This window comes from Amblyomma maculatum, chromosome 3 (assembly GCF_055883805.1).
Source record: "Amblyomma maculatum isolate TAMU_Amacu chromosome 3, ASM5588380v1, whole genome shotgun sequence".
NCBI classification, from domain to species: domain Eukaryota; kingdom Metazoa; phylum Arthropoda; class Arachnida; order Ixodida; family Ixodidae; genus Amblyomma; species Amblyomma maculatum.
The window spans coordinates 170,795,896-170,816,700 of record NC_139346.1 but is presented as its reverse complement, the minus strand read 5'-3'; the positions used below and the strand labels follow the sequence as shown (position 1 = coordinate 170,816,700).

Below are 20,805 nucleotides of genomic sequence, written 5' to 3'. Positions count from 1 at the left end.
AAATGTAGCGCCCCTTGCAAGGCATATGTACTACTTTGCGCAACCATCAACATACGAGAGAAGCCATGAAGAAGCCAAGTCTAGATACTCTTTCTGGTACATCGCACGTGTGTTTTGTTGTGCCCATTGCATGTGAAATGCGTCCCCTTACAAATGAGGAAACACGGACATTTTTTGACAAGCTGTCAAAATAGTAAGTGCGAACTTCAAGCTGTGTGATGTTTTCTACTTAGTTGTTTACATTTTAATTCCTACTTATTCGTATGTTGTTGTCCAACTACCCTTACTGCCATGCTCGTTTTCCTTTCTGTCGTAGCATATCCGAAAATGTCAAGCTTCTCATCGACAGACCAGACGGAACTTACTGCTTTAGACTGCATAAAGACCGAGTGTATTACGTGAGGTAAGAAGGAAAGATGCAGGTGTCAGCACCGATGAATCTCCACATAACGTCGGTAGGCGCAATGTGTCAGCTTACGTAGCTGACATCGTACTGTTACTCTTTCGCAGCGAAAAGATTATGAAGGTGGCCAGCAACGTAGCACGGGAGAACCTCATCAGCATGGGCACGTGCTTTGGGAAGTTCACAAAGTCTGGGAAATTCCACTTGCACATCACTGCTCTGGACTACCTCGCCCCGTACGCGAAAGTAAGTCGAGGCCCATGTCTAGTACGGGGCTGTTTTCTGTTGTTTTTTTGAACGTCTATGTCCGATAAGGACAATTACGTGCCAAATGCATTATATGGAAGCTGGTGGCTTTTTACTGTTTATATATTTTTCATGGAGGAGATGTTTACTTTTTTTTTTTTTTTGCTTCTAGTTGTCACGTAACAGTGTCGTTACTTAACGTAACGAGTAACAGTAACGTGGCGAAAATGTTGCAGCAAAAGGTCTGGCTGAAGCCAAGCGCTGAACAGCAGTTCCTGTATGGCCACCATGTGCTAAAGTCCGGTCTGGCGAGGATCACAGAGAACACAAACACTTATGACGGTGTTGTTGTCTACTCCATGAGCGACATTCCTTTGGTGAGCCAATCCTTTTCATAACTTATTCGTTACGAACTTACAACATATGCCCTCGTTGCCACCTAATGTTGTGTACTGGTTGTAGCTACATGAATACCTCAGCTAGGAATGGATGCATTGTTTGTGCACCGCGTATGCCCCAAGCTGCAACAGAGTCAAGTTGATATTTCATCACACCAGTGTACTGGTTAAACTTACTTGCTGGTATTGTGAAGCTCTGAATGGTGATATTTTTCTGGCACTTCAACACTTTTGTAAATTACTGCGTTATACTTTCAGACAACTTTTTGTTGCTATCCAGCCAAGGCTACGGGGGAGGGGGCTTTTTTTATGGTGTTACTACAGCATGTAGTTCTAGCATATCTGGTCTCAGTTGTGGTTTCGGTTTCAGTTCAAGCTTTACTTGAAAATATAGTTTTCGAGCCGCCAACAATGCCGAAACGACTTACTTTAGAGTGCTTAAGGCCTAAGTGAACGTAAATTTGCAGTTAATGAATATGACGCGCTATGTACATTGCCGAAACAACAGCATCGCGAAAGCATACAGAAACCGGCAGATAGACGCTGCAGAAGCAGCCGACCAGACAGATGGCTGCTGTGCTCGGCGTATTGTACTAATTTGAAAATGCACTACACTAACATCGTACTGGCTTGTGTTGTACAATTATGATGTAATAATTAAGTTAACATTTCCGTATTCGTGTTATATTACAGAGCAATATCCGTGAAATTTACAAAGGGACTATATTCTGCTGCGCAGTGATTTGATGGGTTTGGCTCTGTAGCTTGGCTGCATAGCCAGAAAAAAGCTGTCAGGGAGTATAGCTGGCCTTGCGGTTCATAGTGGACATACTGCTGCTTGAACACACAACAAAAACTATTGGTAACTGGCACAGACAAGATCAAGTGCTGATTAAGAACTGATACTATTCATGCTGTTGCAATAGCTTTAATGTCACAGCTAAAAAGAATGAAGGCTTAAGATTGGAGAGAGGGTAGATAGAGTAAACAAGCAAATGCATCAAGGTTCTCACATCCCTTAGGTATCTCCCCCCCCTTCCCCTCCCCTCCTTTTTTTCTTGTGTATGGCATGTGAAAAATCTTGCCTATATAAGTCCCACCCACCATCCTTGTATATTTTAACTGCTGCAGAGCCATAAACATAACCAGTTTTTAGTGCATGCTTTGTCTCGTCTGCATCGTTTATTATTGGCTTATGGAACCTGCTGTTACATATCCATTTTATAACCATAAAAATGATTCTGGCAAGTGTTTGCAGTTGCATAGTCTATTGTGAATGAATGCTTGCAAATACTGAACCCATCAAAATAGGCCATTGATTCTTAATGCACAGGCACATAGCATCTTGGTACTGTTGCGTGCATTAGCTGTTTTCATCCCAATGCATTTAACAGTTTCTCAATGTACAATAGATTGTCAATCACTCGAATATTCAGCTGTTGTTCAGGATTGCTCTTGGATTAACTGTTCTTTTCAAAGTGGAAGTTGAGAACAACAGAGATGTTATCTAGAGAAGCAATGCACTGAAATTGTATTGAAACCTGCTTCCTGTTGTTAGCCTAGTGTGGTAACCAGCATGGGAGCAAGACCTTGCAGGGCTTTAGATGCAGCATGTACGAGTTTTTCCTTCCCGTAGTTTTGAAAGATTTTACTTATATATGCCTGTAATGCCGAAAAAGTGCACAATTTTACGCATATATTCTAATGAATTGTTTGTTTTTTTATATATATTGATGGCAGTGGGCCAATTAGTGCCACTTATTTTTGCTGCATTGTCGCTACCCCTCAGATGAAAGCATATATAATCAATCTTCCTGTTCCAGGGTTTTGGTGTCGCAGCTAAGTCCACGCAAGAGTGTCGACGTGCGGACCCTATGACTATTGTCGTTTTCCATCAGGCTGATGTGGGAGAGTACATTCGGTCTGAAGACACACTCACGTGATCATACATTATATTGTTAATCTTTGAGGCATTAAACGGCACTTATGCTGCTGCATTCATGTTGCTTGTCAACATTTTTCTGTGGCTGTTGCCCATGTCTACATGAACAATTACACAGCACTAGCTGTCTTGTTCGGGAGCATATCTGCTTGGTGAAGAAATAGGATGATCATTAACCCTTTGACTGTTTTTGCCGTACGGTTACTGCGGCCCCATTCCTTCCCGCGGCATCTTTGTTGTGCGCATAGTGTTTGAAAAGATTTGACACGGGGTGAATTTTTTTCGGAATATTTGACACTCAAAGGGTCAAAGATGTCTCGAAGCCTTCTCATGACAACATTTCTATGCTTGTTCAATCTTTTGCTATTCTTTAGTGGCTTCAGCAAAGAGTATGCAAACAATGCATCATTGTGTAGCAGTCCCCGAGCATTAGGGCAGCCAATCATAAATTGCTGGGAGAGGAGATGCTGTCTTCTTCCTCTGCAGTAACTGAACAGACTTGTAGACTTATAGAAATCATTTCTTTTTGTTCACTGTGTTTCTTCAGGCACCTGCTGAGCAGTCCAGAACAAAATTGCGTGCTGAAGACCTGATGTTCATGTAGAATCAAGTCACACAACAATATATAGAGAATGAACTCAGGCAACCAGCCCGAGTATCAGAACTTTATTTACACAATAACTTACATGGTGATACAAACAATAATGATCTTGAAAGAAACAGTAACTTTATATACACTGGGTGCACATCAAGATGATTTTTTGACGTCACTCTCAACAACGTACAGCTGGACCTGTAAATCAAAAGTAATAAAGATGGTGGTATTTTGGAGCATTTGCTGCTTTGCAATATACAACAGTATTCAAGAAGAAAGTGAAGCACGGAAGAGATTTTTAGGAAACAACAAATATTGTGAAGTTTCACGTTTAAAAACGAGAGCGCAGAGTCAATCACCTTGTCTAGAGCGCTCGAGAGGTGCTGCGCAGAGGAAGTAAAGTGAAATTTTAAGGCAAGTACTGATATTTACTGCTGATACTTGGGAACTAGTGCGATCGCAAAGTCACACTAACCGCACAAGCTCTCTGTCTCTAACAAAGCAACTGCGTTAACGATTCACCTAATTTGCTCCTCATCACATCACTTGAGTGCTCTAAAAAAGTGATAGACTCTGTTCACCTCACACATAAATACATAACCATCCTACACGACGTTAATTGTTGCTTGCCAATAGGTATTCAAAAAATGATCCATTTGTGCCAACGGCTCAACGAACTACTATAGCCGCTTTCCATTGCTATATTATTTTTCATTGCAGAAATCAAAAGCCCTTGAGCAATGAATGAAATGTAGCTTCACAAAGAAATCTCCATTTTAATGTTGCAAATACAAATACTGCATGTGCAAATCATGCGATGTGGTTTCTAAATTTTTAATGCCAGGAAATCGCAGAGCTTTTAACGGCAGCATTTAAAGCATGCTTTGCAGAAAATGTTGTTCTCTGACAATGTCATCATTACTTTTACATGCAAGTGTAAACAATGCATCTCTTCTGGCACATTTTGCTCACGTCATGGGGCGTCCGTGTGCACTGCAAGTCTGCCTTGATGTATCAATCTATGCAGCATGCATTATAAATCATCCCATTTAGCCATATCTTTAAATGGTGGAGTAAACCGCCTACGCTGCTGAAACAGAATTTGGGACAGTACTTCAGCTCTCTGCACTCACCTTTCCTACAGTTGTGTTCGCACACTTAAGAGGCACTATGCTTCCACCGGGTATATCAATATCCTTGTCGTCTGCTTCTATCCAGGGGAATGACTGCAGTTTAAAATTGCAACATAATGAGCCATACGTGATAAAACAGCACTTTGCTATGTTTGGGCCTCGCTAATTTTATTCTGGAGTTCACAACTATTCTTGTTTTAGAATGTACAATGTCTTGTTCTAGTCTCGGCAGTGAATGAGTTTGTACTGTAATCCGATATTCTACCAGAGGCCATGAAAAACGATGGTACAGCAGGCAGAAAAGCAGAATAGTATTGTGCACTATCATTTATATGCTAGCTAATGGAGAAAGGTAAAGCTGTGAAACTACTGCAGTGCCTTTCTTGAACAATTTTTTTTTTTTCTGTAAAAATGAGAAATGGAGTCAATGCAATTAGTACAAAAAATTTCTTTTGGAGGTGCCCCTACTCCATTTCTAAACTTTACCTCTGCAGTGCCAAAAATGGACAATACTTATATGAATGAGAAAGTCTGAACTATCACTGTAAAATATCTGAGTTGTGAACTAGCTGTGAACACAGAACTTGCCTGGTCATCAGGATCGTCGCTCAAGGAAAGTCTCATGGCTGTGCTCTCTGCAACATGCAGCTGGATGTTGAAAGAACATCCTGCGGAAGACCAAATAAAATTATATAAGCTACATTGCATTGTCTGCACATATGTCTTCAGACACACCTTTCTGGCAACAATACAGATCTACTCTTTTACTAAGGTATTGATTATACATGGTACTCAATTAGTGAAGTATGACATGCTGGATAATAGTGCAGAACTGTAATATAGGGCAGTCCCATTGAGACATCAATCGGCCTAATGACAAAAACTGCAGACGCTTGTAACCAAGATCCCATGCCCGTCCAGTGCACATAAGTACACAATGTAGTACATTCACTCCCAGGAGCTACTTGAACAACACATTCAGCACAATGCCGCATCTGCTATAGTGTACTTGCAAACATGGTGAGCACAATAACAGACACACATAACTTTATGACAATAAAATTTACCAAGACAACTGTTAAAAGTATACTGGCCTGAAAGTGCATTCTGTGTTATTAATGCACAGTAGCCGTTTTTAAAACTCTGGAATGTTTAATGATGCGAAAATAGTATGATAAGATAATGCATTAACACCCCCCATCTCAAGCTAAATATTTTTCTCTACTGCTTCATAACATTTATCATAAGTATCCAAACCATCCACACCAGAATCATGCCTTTGCGACCTCACTTGGCTTCCAGTAGCTGACAAAGAAGACAAGTGATAGTCTAAAGTTCAACGTAATGTTAAATCTTCCCATGCTGCACAGATTTTTTGTCCAGGCGACAGTAAATTAAATGCTGCAATTAGCCGTTTCAGAACACTGGGAAAAATTCGAAATGGAGTTTATGTGATAACATTAAAGAAATTGCCGAGGCTGTTTTGGCTTCTGTAACAAGCTAGCCTCATTCTTCAAAGATCCACCAAATGAATTTCAGCAGTTTCTCGCAAAGTGAGAACTCTGGGCACAATAACAACAAAAAAGAAATGGTCCCATGTTGTGACAGACACACATTTTTATTTATTTATTTATTCCAGCACCTACATATCGCCCTGGTGGACATCACAGTAGGGGGGGACGAGGCAAAATACAGACACGCAGCATTGGAGATAAAATTGCGCCGAACCATGCACAAATTTTTTCACCAATTCAAACATGCACCAATTGGCCCGTGAAGAGGTGTTAATGCTTGACAGCACACCAAGTTGTTAATTGGATGAATACAGGCATCAAATACAGCGTCCTGATGGGCATAACAGTAAGGTGCATGATAATACACTTCATTGCATGTTAAGCCTTCTCAAGCCAGTCACGACCACAGCACGTGAGACAAAACATTTCCTCATACTCTCTACTCAGTTTCGTGCACAATCCATTAATTCATTCTTAAATTGGTTGAGTGAACAATAATCAAATAAACATTAATAAATGATTGTATGCACCAGCTATTAAAGCTGGCATTTCAAAGCTCGCTTGCTGCACATAACCACCACTTTGCTTAGCTGTCATAAGTCACAGTGGAACCTTGTTCCTTGTTGACGTGATTCACACGGGCATAAAAAATTATCCAAAAATTGCATTACCCAGAAGAGGGTCCAAAGGGTAGTGAACGGAGCACATTTGGCACAGAACTTGCTTTGATTACAGCACTTTGAAATGAGTCATGTTGCGCTAGACTTCGTTTCTAAACATCCAGAAGCTAACTTTTTGAAAGTTGTAGTTGGGAGTGGCATTTACATCTCATAGCTCTGCACCCGCCACAAGGCCACTAAGAGGCCTAAAACTTCGTGCACTGCCAGCTTCGCGGACAGCGTCATGCCCGCACAAGATCTCATCAAAAAACAAGCATGCAGAGATGGTATATTATTGAGGCCAGTTGCCGGGTACTGAAGAGCCTTAAAAGAACGCGCAGACTGAAATCCCTGCCCAGCATGGGTGAGAGGAAGAGGAAGGTTGCAGTGGTACCGTATGTGCACAGAATTTCGCAGGGCCTCAAAAATGTAGGCAAGAGGTATAGTGTTGACGTCGCATTGACCGCCCCGCTCAAGATGAAGAGGATCTGCCCGGCTATTCAAAAGGAAAGAAGTGAAGAAGCAAGAATGTGGGGTGACACATAAAAACCCATATGTTGGATGCAAGACAGGTGTTGTGTACAGGCTTCCACTCTCTTGAGGAACCAGTTATATAGGACAAACAGGACGATGTATTAATAAGAGACTACAGGAACACCGGGACAACTTGGAAAGTGGAAAGGACAAAACGTTTCTGGTATCACATTGCCATTCATGTGAAATAATGAAGAAGGAGAAGAAGTAGTGCACTCCCAAGAGATAAAGAAGAGGTGGCAGGAATACACAGAAGAACTGTACAAGAAGGACCCGGATGTGCAAACCCAACATAGGACGGTTGTGATTACTGATCTCGAGCCGGGCATCCTGAAGAGTGAAGTTGAATGGGCCTTAGCCAGCCTTGCTAAGAACAAAGCTAGCGGAATTGATGGTATTCCAGCTGAGTTGCTTCAAAACCTCAACCACGACGCTGTTAACACACTGCATACATTATGTCAAAAGATTTGGACAACCCTGCAGTGGCCACAGGATTGGAGGAGGTCAGTTTACATCCCCATTCCAAAGAAAGGCAGTGCCAAAGATTGTTCCAACTACCGCACGATCGCGCTTATTTCGCATGCTAGCAAGGTGATGTTGAAAATCCTCCAAGGTAGGCTGCAGCAGTATGTGGATCAGGAGCTTCCGGACGTGCAAGCTGGGTTTCGCAAGGGCAGAGGAACTAGAGACCAAATTGCCAACCTTCGCTGGATCATGGAAAAAGCAAGAGAGTTCCAGAAACCCATTTACTTCTGCTTTATTGATTATGCGAAAGCGTTTGACTGTGTAGATCACAGCAGATTGTGGCAAGCTCTCCAAGAGATGGGAGTTCCAATTCACCTCATCTGTCTCCTCAGGAACCTTTATGAAGGGCAAGAGGCCACAGTCAGAACTGGGCATGGTCTTACTGATTGGTTTCCGATTGAGAAAGGGGTGAGGCAAGGCTGCATACTGTCGCCCTGCCTATTTAACCTATATGCAGAGTGCATCATGAGGAAGGCCGGCCTGGACGAGTCTTCAGCTGGAGTGAAGATCGCTGGAAAACGCATCAACAACCTTAGATATGCGGATGATACCACTTTAATGGCAGAAAGTGAATTGGATCTCAAGAGACTTCTGATGCGCGTACAAGAAGAGAGTGAGAAGTTTGGGCTTAAACTGAACATTAAAAAGACGAAGATCATGGCGTCTTGCCCTATCAAGTCCTGGAGCATCAATGGACAAGAAGTGGAAGCTGTGACAGATTTTCTGTTCTTGGGCGCCAAGATTACCTCGGAAGGAGACTGCAGCCATGAAATTAGGAGACGCCTGCTTCTGGGAAAGAGAGCAATGGTTAGCCTTGACCGCCTAGTAAAGAGCAGAGACATTAGTCTGCCAACCAAGATCCGTATAACCCGTGCTATGGTCTTTCCAGTTGTGATGTATGGATGCGAGAGTTGGACTGTGAAAAAGGCTGACCGCCGAAGAATTGACGCGTTTGAATTGTGGTGCTGGCGAAGACTCTTAAGAGTTCCTTGGACTGCCAGAAGATCAAATCAGTCGATATTGTCGACCATAAACCCTGACTGCTCATTGGAGGGTCAAATTCTAAAGTTAAAGCTCAGCTACTTTGGTCATCTGATGAGAAGGGAGGAGTCGCTGGAGAAAGATTTGATGTTGGGAAAGGTTGAGGGTCGCCGGAGAAGGGGTAGGCAGCGAACGCGATGGTTAGATGGCATTCTCGAGGCATTGCAGATGAAGCTATGTGATGTTAAGAAGATAGTGAGAGACCGGAAAGCGTGGCGTGACATGGTCCATAGGGTCACGAAGAGTCGGACACGACTGAACGCCTGAACTGACTAACTGAAGTTTGACAAGGTTAGGATTTTGTATCGCCACAAAGAGAAGATGACGAGAGAGATAGTGGAATCATATTTTATTTCAACGGACAATAAGTGTGTCAGCAAGACTTCTCTTGCTCTTTCAAGCAAAGAGGTGTCTTTTTTAAGTGATTTTTTGTGCAGCAGGTGAACCCAGGGGTTGTTTCACGTGACTGTTTTGTATTCTTCATGTTTGTTTTTTCTGGGCCTTGGAGTAAAGGGCTTAGGCATAGTTGTGAGTCAGCGCTTGTACTGTGGCTTTATCTTGTCCTTCGTCTTTGTGTTCGTGCTGTTTATATTAATAATGAATAAGTACTAACTCGCCCAACAAAGTATCATGGTATCGGTGCAGCATCTTGGCATACTGCCAAGATTAGCGCTGCGGACTGCGACAAAGGCGGCGCAAAACTGAGGGACCAGCTGCAATAATGAAATTAACGCTCTAGGTCAAAAGTGAGGAGAAGGAGGGTCATTAAGCGACTAAATAGTGAAACTTTGGCCATGAGTGTTACTGTTACTGCAGCTACTATTGCCTCTTGCCAAGACTTTTTTCCTGCCACTTGGAGCAAAATTTGAAACCATACGAGTTTTTCACACATTTCCGCAATCGTATTCCCCAAACTTGCGTGGACCCATGACTAGCCTTTGGCTATGGATCCAAACAGTATTGGACACATTTTTATTATGTTTTGAATAATAAATAAAGCATTTGAATTTGAAATATAAACTTTATTACCTTTATAGGATGTAGGCCGGTAACAGAAAAATGAACATATTATTTCAAAAATGTATTAAGTGGGATCATATCAAGATTTTACTGTAGTTGGATATGAACTGAATACAAATACATGATAATGCCATGAGATTCATATTTTAAACTTCTGTCCAGTGTCATTAAATTGATTACCTCATTGAACTAGAACAGTTTCTTCTTATTACAGATAGTATCTGCAGTAAAGCTACTGCAGCTTTGTGTTTGGATGTGAGTAATATTCATGATCAATAGGTGAATCCAAGTGCTCACATGCCAGGATTACGAGGCCAGCCCATAGGGTGTTCCATTTTATTTGAATGGGCAAACACATTAAATTTTTCTTAGTGTATTTCCGCACTGAAATTATGTGCAAAACAACAGTAAACATGGATCACAGAGTGAAATTCGCCTACAATAGTTGAATTTTTTTCTCCCAAGCAGCTTCGGTTTCAGGTTACCAAACGATGACTATGATGTAACAAAAAAGCTTGAGGTGACATAAAGCAGACAAAAACTGCAACATAATAATTCCTTGTCCAGTTGCTGTCATTCCAGCTTCTGTAGCAGTTTAACGCAGTAAATGGCGTGATTTAAAATAAAGCAGTGATTATGCTGTAGCGTTTGTACGCCTCCCACAAACTTATACTCACTCGTGCCGCAGCATTCGTTTAGCAACGTGGAACTGAAACTAATTAGAAATTTTCAGTAGCAAATTATTCAATGAGTTAGAGTGAGCTCCACGTGGTGATCCGTATTTACTAATGTCAAACAAATCATCCCTAAGCAAAAACAGATCAGAAAAATTTAGCATTTCCATCTTGTTCTCCCGGAAATCTGGCGTTAGTGGTGCTATAAAATGAAAATTCATGGGCATGCCTCTAGCAGGTCGCTGACATGGCTGAAAACGAAGTAGCCTTCCGATTGTGTGACGCCACGAGATCACGAGACAACTAAAATGACAAGAGCTACCAACTTTGGCAGCTCATTCGCGATTAGAGAGTGAAGGGAATCAAATCCATCGGGAGCCTTGAATCCCGAGTCAGATGCTTCAACCCTAGTCCGTGAAGGCACTTTTGTATGGCTTGATTGAGCATGTTTGATGTTTGGATCAGTTGGTCCTTCATATATGGTAGCTTACAAATGTATAATAACGAGAATGTGTGAGGTTACAGAGGCACAAATTAAGAGATTAATGATATGGAAGCCATTAATGTTCTTGCATTATACCCTTGAAAGCAGAGCTCAAGTGTACCCCTAGTTCTTGAAATGAAGAAATGCCATAACAGGTACGGACAACTAGTTTTGAATTTTGGTTATCTCGTTAGCTGAATACATCGCTAATGCATATTTTTCAGCATTTGTTGTTCAATTGACTAACATGTCTAGTTAACCCCCAAACATGATGTATATATTTTTAATTGTACCAATATGGCCATTCCCTTTCTTAATAAATAGTAACATCCTTTTCCCAAAGCATAACAAACAGAAAATAACAAAATGGAAAGGAAGGTCTACTTCCTACATATGCTGTGAAATGAACATTCAAATTCTGCAACTCCAGTTTGTAATGAGCGTGCAATTTAATAAAACACAGGAAACTGCACACAGCGCTTTCTCACACTATGTGAAAAAGTAAGGTGCATGCTTACATTCATAGAAGCTTCCTATTACTGCTCCTGTTTAAAGAGCCCCTATCCTCCTCATTTTTTGATGTGCCGCAAAGAAATCTATCACTCATTTGGAAAACAAAGGATGTTGGACCATTCATCATCACTACCACTGCAAACTACGGCGTCACTGCTCTCATGATCCACCATGTTAGTGTATTCAGTGCAAAGTTTCGAAACTCAGGCAAAAAAGAAAAAAAAAAAACAGCAGCCTTTCGGTAGCCATGCTGAGTCACCGACATCTCTTGGAAAAACTAAAGAGTGCAGAACGAGCACTAATCACAATAAATGCGGAAAAGCCATGACGCTGGACTTATCGCAAGCCAGACATGATCGCGGTCTTGTGACAAGCGCGGGCTGTAAAAGTCTGGTGGTGGGTTAACTTTTAATTCCTCCTTTTAAGCCAAATTTGCACCAAATAAAATGGAAGTGCCCTGTATAGCCAATTCCACATGAATGGCCCAGATCTTTTTTCCTCTTTTTCATAAGGCCAAACACATCTCAAATTTTTTCTTTTTGCATTGCCATCATGCACGGTGCTCTAGTTTTGCCGTGTCAGTCTCATTTGATTCACAGCTTCTGAACTTGTTGCAATGCAGTGAAATGAATGTGGCTGACAGCACGTTGCAGAAATGGGTCACTAACCTTGCGGGTTATCTTGCAAGACAGAGTCGCAGGCAGTCACCTTTAGGCAAATTGCCCGCGCTGCTGCTTCCACATCCAGCAGGTACGAGTCCTCCCTGGCGAAGATGATACAGCAATGGAGAGGTCAAATTACGACACATTACGACATCACAACAGCACTGGTTTCAGTTCTCTTCTGTAACAAAAATGTAGGAGTTACCTGAACAAAAATACTAGAAACACAGTTAAGCCACGCATGCAAACCTATCCGGGCTACAAACTACTCACTCTTCCTTTTGCTTTCTAGAAAGTCCACTCCGTGACGAGGACCCCTCAACTGGTACTGTGACCTCAAATACAAACTGCTCCAGGGGCCGGTGGTTGGGGTCAGTGATGTGCACAACCATCTTGCGCAGCTCATTGCGTTGCAAGAGCTTGTGCATTGTCATCACACAGCTGTCGATGTAGTCTATGACCATTGGGTGTGACACCAGCTGCGAGCATAGCACAAAGGTACATTTCAGTTAATTTCTATTATGCTTGAGTGTTGCAGAATAAGCCATATATAATATAATACCGATAAACCATTTAACTGAACTCTAGAAATTCTCAGTGACTTCACTACCTCACATGAACTGCTCATTTGAAGTATTAACAGTCTGCGTCTCACACTTGCCATGCAGTCAAACTCGTGCGGTTAGGCAACCCGATGAGACTAAGCCAAGCCTGACAGCCAGGTTCAGCAGTGGCGACAACCCATAAATGAGGACCTCTATAATGTTGACATCACGAATTATGCCAAGGTTATAGAAAATGTAAACTACCTCGGTGATTATGAAGTGCAGCAATGCAGATCTGGAACATAGAACCACACTTTGTCGCAGTCTGGAAATACCAAGCTCAGGTAAGTATTTTCATGAATCCTTCATTGGATCTTATTAATCCGACACAGTTTAATATGAATACCATAAACCAGAAGACATGGTCTAAGTAACAAAATATAACCACAATACTGCAAGATCCTCTCTCATCCTCACCTAAACTTTACACAACAGGCAGTTAATTCCAACCAGGAACTTAGTTTCATATTGTTAACAAGATGCAAAACTGCAACACATCAGGTGCATATTACTTGCGGCATAAAAACGGCACAGATAAACTTTGGAATACAAGCGTTGGTTTGCATAAAAAATAGTCATACAGTCATTGCAATTTACGTTGAAGAGCTTGCAGCACATCTTCTGCTCCATGACTAATTAAAGCCAGTCTAAAATGTATGGAAAATACACTTACATGAACAGGAATATTGTATTTCCATGACTTCTGGAACATCTCTTCGGGGTACAGCTTCCTCGAGTGCAGGATATTGTGGATTGCAACCTCCAAAAGCTCCGCGACGATGTCTGCGGAGGCTGGAAAATAATCATTTTTTCGACGCTCACTTCAACATATTCTGGCATCTTAAAAGGCACTTTTTTCCCCTACACTCCGCCATAAATACGCTCGAAGACGAGACCGTGAAGTTGGAAGCGTCGTTCGGGGTAGCAGCAGCGCGACGTCCAAAACCACCGCTTGAGCAGCGTTACTTAATAGGGGCGCATTTCACCAAGGTTAAAGGCGGGCCACGCCAAGGTTGTGCTCGAGATAACAGCGTAATTGCCACACGCTCGTAACGCCGTCGGGTGTGAATGCGCGAAGCAGCTGACGAAAAACTGAGCAGTATGTTCCCACGGAGGCGCGTATGAAGGGACCAAGTAAGTACTGAAGCAAGGGTCAGAAATGTCGTACCGCGTAACATGCTCAACATGCGCGGTGTTCAGACCACGACCTACGTGGTTCAGACACGTTCAGCGTGTTCTTACTTGCGCGGCATGTGTGCGCTGAAACTGAGTCCGACTGGACCGGCACGAACAACGATGCCGCACGGCACTAACCTTGATGTTCAGTCATTCTTGTAGCGGCAGTAGCTCAGCGGCTCAGCACATGCAACGAGCGTGCGCGTGGAAGCTGGGTCGCAGGTGTTTTCGGGTTCTAAACGCAGCTGGCCGTCGCCCCGAAATGACACGCCAGGTCCTCGAAACCACGCCTTGCGCCACGCACGTAGGCAAATATTTACTGCAGAGATAGCAAGCTGTTACGACCGAGGCTGCATTGCGGTCGCGACTTGTTTTCACCGTAAACTCGTTCAGCAGAAAGCGGAACCAATTTCTCAAAATTGACGGAAGCGGAGAAGCCGGAGAAGCCAGAAAATGTATTTGGGCAGCGTGCGATGAGTCGCGCTTGCTGATTGGCCGCTCGCTGTCTCATTCATCCAATGAAACTGGCGCTTTCGGAGCTGCTAGCCTGCTTCCAGTTGACATGCGTACTGGCAGTGTTGTTTCGTGATGATTTTTGTGTTTGGGATCTCGTAAGCCAAGCTTTTTTTTTCTTCTACGCTCATAGTGCCTTTTTCTCTACGTGTGTGTGCGCTTTTGTAAAAGTATGATAGTCGGCCAAGCGACGAGACACCGGGACAGCCTTTAAAGTGCCTGATGGCCTTAGCTTGCTCTTAGAAATGTAAGTACTACCCATCTCCGAGCCACAAGGGCGGATTTTGACATCTCGCACACAGGGTCTCCGAAAGGGCATTGTTTAATCTCTGTATTGTACTCACGTGAGATACCCGCACGGAGAGTCGTGTTTTGGTTTCAAAGCGCTGATATAAGGCGCTTAGGGTTAGTCTGAGAGGACGCGTTTTTGTTTGTGGCTGATGCGAGAAGCATCATTGTGTGGCTTGAAGATTGTGCTCGTGCGGGTGCCTGATCTCGCGAGCGCTTTCACGCGTTTGTTCTCGCCTCGCTGTCGCAACCTCGCGCTTGTTTACTCCTCGTCTCTCTGGCGCGAGACTTTCGGCACTTCGCCTTTGGAGTGTTATGTCCTTCTCCTGAGCGATGTGAGATTGAAATCTGTCTGAACGCTGACATTAGCACACAATCAATACATCCTCCCTTGACGAGTAGGGCAGCCGCCGGTTTTAATGATCGCCTGTGTGTCCCGTTTGGTTTGTTGCACACCCGGTTCACATACAAGCCCTCATTTCGCCTTACTGTGTATCTGTCTGCCCGCTGATATATATATATATATATATTTTTTTTTTCTCTACTCATACCCGTGGAACGCAAGGATTTGACCGTCGCTTATCTCCGGAAAGATACGCGAGGCCCAGCTCTGATGCTCGGACCGCTTCCTTCCGTACGGCTTTTCGCGAAACCCAATGATAGGAGCACGACAGAGAACCGTTTCAGGTGTCGACATAAGAAATGAGCTCATAAGATCAACAAGGGAGAAAACACCCGTCATTTACGCTGCGTGGCCTTAGGATCTTTTTTTCTTTTCTTTTTTCATTTCCTTCGGCGTCTTTCTTTTTTTTTTTCTCTTTTTCGTTGCTTCGTTGCAAGTCTCGGACGCCTCTACTGTTAAAAAGCGTCTGGCACAGAAATCGATATATCGAGCAGGAGCTCGTCGTCGCGGTTTACGGAACGTGTGTAGTGGTACTTTCACGGACTAGCCCGAAGAGGAAAAAAAAGAAGGGAAAGAGGCGATCACCGCCCGCGACGATGCCAATTACGCCGATTAAAATTCCGCCTAGGAGAGAAGCCGCTGCGCGTGATATCGGCGGCGTCGCGTTGCATTCGCGGCCCCGTGCTTGCTTGGCCTGGCCTGCCGGCTAGCGGCGTCGCTTTGAAGAACGAGCTTTCACGCTTTGCCCCAGCGCCGCAACGCGTTTTCCCGCTAGCTTCCTGTCTCCGTCTTTTCTTTTAAATTAGGGCGTCTGAAACTTTTTTGTTCCTTTGTAGTTCCTTACAAGACTTCATTCCAAACCGCGCTGTTTCTTGAACGATGCTTGTGTACACCTTATGCGGTTCAGTAAAAAAAAAAAATAATAATAAATAAATAATAAAAATAAAAGGTGTGCGCGTGGATGAATGAAACGTCAAGCTAACTGAGAGCCCCTGCTCGTGAAAATACGTAATATCTTGAGGTGTGCGCTTGTACGCTGCATTAAAATCTTTCCGCTGAGACCACAGGCCTTCGTCTCGTGCGGCCAGGTTAAAGTGCAGCATTCCAGAACGCTGCAAATTGATGAATTGCACTGTAACTTGGACCTGTTGTGGACCTAAGGGCCCACAACATTGTGAAAGTCTCGTTAAAAAATTGGCTTCCGTTCCTAAAAATCTTGGTGCAATATCTACATTTGCCTTCCTTTTCTTTTTTATCAAAGAATGGTTTCACAACTGTTGTAGGTTTACTTGTATCAGTAAACCCTTGTAACCAGTAAACCACACTAGTTCAGGAGGGCGTTTGGAAAGAATTGATGGAGTTCTCCGGAGCCCATTGATTTGCTATAAAGCCTAGCATGTAGATTTCTTGTCTGGTGCTTGTCTTCTTTGTGGTGAAACACATGGATAATGGGCCTTTCGCCTCACTTTGTGTAAAGAAGCATACCATGTGCCTTGGCATTATCTGGCCAAAGTTGTCCCTGTGCAGTTAAAATTCAGCATCATTTTCTACATTATTTTAACATCACGAAAAAACGAGAACTTTAACACACACCACAACACGAGCGCTGACTTTCAACTGAAGATTTATTATCACAAACGACATTTATACATAATCCCGTCAAAAAACACAAAAAACTACTTATCCTATCTTAAACTTCCTGCGACGACTTTTCAAGAAAGGCTATTTCCCTGTTAATCAATGACAACGATGGTTTTGCGACACGCGGAGCCCTCCTTATCAATGTGATACGCTTCTACTAATTCTCTTACCGTCTGATCTTTGTGTTTAGACTGTAAGAGAATTAGTAGATGCGTATCACATTGATAAGGGGGGCTCGGCGTGTGTCGCAAAGCCATCGTTTTCATTGATTAACAGGGAAATAGCCTTTTTTGAAAAGTCGTTGCAGAAAGTTTAAGATAGGATAAGCAGTTCTTTGTGTGTGTTTTTTGGCGGGATTATGTATAAATGTCATTTGTGATAATAAATGCTTCAGTTGAAAGTCAGGGCTCGTGTTGTGGTGTGTGTTAACGTCCTCATTTTTTCGCGCTGTTAAAATAATGGATAACAACCAACTCGCCCAGCTTTCTGTTCTTAGTTCATTTTCTACCATCCAGCTGGTCATTAATAAATTTGAGATGGTCACAGTATCCCACCAGTGCCCTTGCGCAATTAAGGGGAAGTGCCCTTCTGCAACCAGAATTCTTTAAATAGTGTGCTGGAAAAACAAACAAACCAATTGCTTATTTTATGGAGTACCTTTGGTTCTCTGCCTCTCTCTGCAGTGTTGGGTGCAGGTGAGGCAAGCGGGTGTAAAAATGATTTCATTTGGGCACTCATTTTATAAAACCTTTTCTGATTTTTCAGATTTACAAATTGGTTCTTTAAAAATTAGGGCCATGCACTTTAATGATGAATTCAGATTCCCCCTTTTAAGGAATAAATTTGTGTACTACATTTTGCTCTAAAATGGATTCAAAAGATACGAAACATACTTCAAGATGGTTTCCAGCATCCTTTAAAGAAACAAAGCATTGATAGCATAGTTCCATGCATGGTGAATGTGTGCCTAGTTCCTATGGAAAACTGTGACATTCATGTTTCAGTTTTCATAACTACACAAATTCTGCCAGTACGGATGCATGCAGACATTCCTGGCAATTAAACTGTAAAGAGTGTTTAACCTGTTTGTAATGAAAAGGAAAAAGAACAATTATGATATGGATTGCCTGTTGCTGAAATATTTGACTATCTAGAGAGCCTAAACAGCTGGAGTCATGCAATGACTGCAATGATAAAGTTGTCTGATGCAGTTGGCATCCTCTGCTGGCTTGCTGGCTTCCATGAGGCAAGTGAAAAGGTGCTTTTCTGTAATTTGTAGGAAGTTTATAATCATAACACTAAGAAGCTGCAGTAAGAGGAAGAGGTTTTGTGGAAGCAAGTTGAATTTTTATAGTTTTCTTTATTATTGTATGACTGTGATATTTCTGCTTTAAACAGCAAATGTTTGGTACCTATGGGCCTTATTTTGTGAAATTGGCCTTCATGGTAAAAATTACTGAGAGCCGGAATAGGTATCTGTGGCTTTTTTTTTCTTTAGGACTCCTGTACCTTGGCTAAAATGAGAGAAAAAAAAAAACATGGAACAGTCGTGGGAGGCTTTTGTGATGCTGAAGTGTTTTTTGTGCAATTTCTGTGCTACTCTGTTAGAGCCAGGGGGGGATTTCAAGGTGCCCTTTTTGTTTTATATGCAGCCTTTGTTGCCGTATGGAATATGGAGACATTTTTTTTTTTTTTTCTTTAACCTTTCATCATAGCATCAATGATTTATGCGCCACTTTTCAGGTAATGAGGTGCACCAATCAGTGCAATGAAGCTCCTTTTGTACATTTTGTGTCCTGAAACACAGGAAGGGGAGAAGGTGTGGCTGTTGAACTTTGTGATGCTGGAAGGGCCTGGCTGCACGCACAACTGCTGTGGCACGTGATTGGTGGCATGACAGGCATGCCTTTGACTTTTGTTGGCATAGGTGCTGCACGTGTCTCAAGGAATCTCGATCAGAGAAGCTTGTCAGTGATTGCGGCTTGTGTGCCTTCTGTGCAGTTTCTGCTTGGAGGCCGTGCCATGAGTTTCCGGAAGCGGCCCCGCCCGGGGAGCGTCTCTTAAGCCTGGCTGGGGCAGCAATGTCTGCCAAGGCCCCATACTACTACAGTGAGCTGGGGCCCGACAAGAGCCCCCTGGGGGCGCCGCCACCCCCCGATGAGCCAGAAGGGCTCAACAATGGCGGCACCCCACCCCCAGGCTCGTCTGAGTCAGCAGCTGCAGACACATCACCCATCGTTGACCAGGGCGGCGGCTTCTTCAACCCTTTGCTGTCCATCGAGCCTGATGTGTCTGTGCCGGACACACCACCCAAGCATGTCTCTGGTGGCAATAACAACAAGAAAAAGAAGAAAGGCAAGAAGAAGGGCGGTTCACCGAGCAAATCCAATGGCATCTATGGCACCACCACGGCCTACGCCCGCCAATTACTTTTTGGTTCTGGCAAGTCTAACAATGGGAACGACAAGAAGAATCGCCGGGGCTCTGAGCCCAACATCTACGAGGAGATAACAGATGCTGAGGAACAGTATGCCGCAGCACGGAGTGAGCAGTGCCTACGGGCGGGTGGTGCACCGACCATCCCGCGACGTCCGCGGCCACCACCTTACGACGGTGCACCACCCCACGTACGCGAGGAAGTGACGCGGGTGCATCGCACACACGCACACATTCTTGAGAACCTCAACCTCGATGTGGAGACGATGTTGATGCCGGACGCAGTGTCATCGAGCGAGGTGCGGTGTGGGGGGGAGCAGCAGCGGGGGGGCAGTGGGGACTACGGGACGCTGGGGACCAAGCTGGGGCGGCCGGTGGGTGACCACCACCACCATGCGCACACCACCTGGAGGCGTGTGATGAATGAGTACGTCGAGCACCGGTCAGCACCGGCAGAGCTGCAGGGTGGCACACTGCCGGCCAGGGCGTCCAAGTTGCATCGCATCCCATATGCTAGTCACAAAAGTGAGTCACCAGCACACCTCTTCTTTATCTTAGCCATTGGCATTCTTACACGAGAGAGCTCATTCCTTGTGAGTGTACTTGTGCTGACGTAAAGTGTATTCTGGACTACAGTCTAGGATGCAGTTCCGTGTGGTTGAATGCAGCTGGTGCAGCCATTACTTTTGTAGTGCTGCGAGAATCGCTTGGGGTAGTAATCGTGCTCATGTTGATAGCATTGGTTTCAGTTCTTAAAAGCAAACTGAAGTGATAGATGGCATGCACTACCATGCTTGTTAAGCGAGACAGTGAAGAGCGTCCTGCTAACCTTTTTGTTGGCTAATATTTTTAATAACTTGCATTAATAAGGTGCGCATGGTGGAACCTCACTATGACAAAGCACAGTTTGAGTTCATGTTAGCACAGGCAACTTGTGACTACTTCTGCTATGTCTTGCGTTTTGGGACAGCAGTATTTGTAAGTAAAAAAAAAAAGTGCTTCCTGCGTTGCATCTTGAGTGACCAATTTTACGGTGACTTACAATCGCGTTATGACATTTCATTTTCATACCGAGGAAAACATTGCTTTTCTTTGCTTTATATTTATCTACTTCTGCATAAAGGCTCTAACCCAAAAGCTCTTGCTCATCACTTTTGCATCTGATGCGAGCATACTAGTCAGCATGCGTGCCTGCCTCCTTCTTTGTCTTTTCTATTTCTTATTGGTGGTGGGGATGATAGCTTCAGAGTGATGATGCTGATAATGACATTGTGGACACTATTGCTGTCATTTCGGGGCAGTGGGTCACAGGGCTGTGTATATAATCTCGGTGCTCTTACAATTTTTTTGCTGAAAGAGGTGACAGGATATGGCGAGTTTTTAAGATTGTCTTATTTTCG

The 20,805-nt window shown here is 43.5% G+C and overlaps 3 protein-coding genes across 5 annotated transcripts in view; 2 read left to right on the top strand and 1 right to left on the bottom strand.

Moving 5' to 3' along the window:
• Nucleotides 1-43: 43 nt before the first annotated feature.
• LOC146196899 (60S ribosome subunit biogenesis protein NIP7 homolog) lies at nt 44-3,044 on the top strand. Its single transcript, XM_084598601.1, has 5 exons — nt 44-193; nt 317-403; nt 511-649; nt 886-1,026; nt 2,871-3,044. Exons 1-5 carry the CDS (start codon nt 66-68, stop codon nt 2,988-2,990), a joined length of 615 nt encoding a protein of 204 aa, XP_084454727.1. The 5' UTR covers nt 44-65; the 3' UTR covers nt 2,991-3,044.
• A 562-nt stretch (nt 3,045-3,606) lies between these two features.
• PolZ2 (DNA polymerase zeta subunit 2) lies at nt 3,607-14,533 on the bottom strand. Its single transcript, XM_084598600.1, has 7 exons — nt 14,263-14,533; nt 13,622-13,740; nt 12,617-12,822; nt 12,350-12,444; nt 5,306-5,385; nt 4,718-4,810; nt 3,607-3,782 (listed from the first exon to the last, which is right to left on the bottom strand). Exons 1-7 carry the CDS (start codon nt 14,276-14,278, stop codon nt 3,738-3,740), a joined length of 654 nt encoding a protein of 217 aa, XP_084454726.1. The 5' UTR covers nt 14,279-14,533; the 3' UTR covers nt 3,607-3,737.
• LOC146196897 (rho guanine nucleotide exchange factor 10-like protein) overlaps nt 13,879-20,805 on the top strand; it is a 52,416-nt gene continuing 45,489 nt past the window's right edge. For 2 of the 3 annotated variants that reach the window (XM_084598596.1, XM_084598594.1), the window contains exons 1-2: nt 13,879-14,082; nt 18,971-19,930. In XM_084598596.1, coding sequence (XP_084454722.1) covers nt 14,070-14,082; nt 18,971-19,930 — 973 coding nt within the window. In that variant the 5' untranslated portion in view covers nt 13,879-14,069. Of the gene's footprint in view, nt 14,083-14,581; nt 14,885-18,970; nt 19,931-20,805 lie in introns of those variants that run through there. The other variant, XM_084598595.1, reaches the window with a different exon arrangement.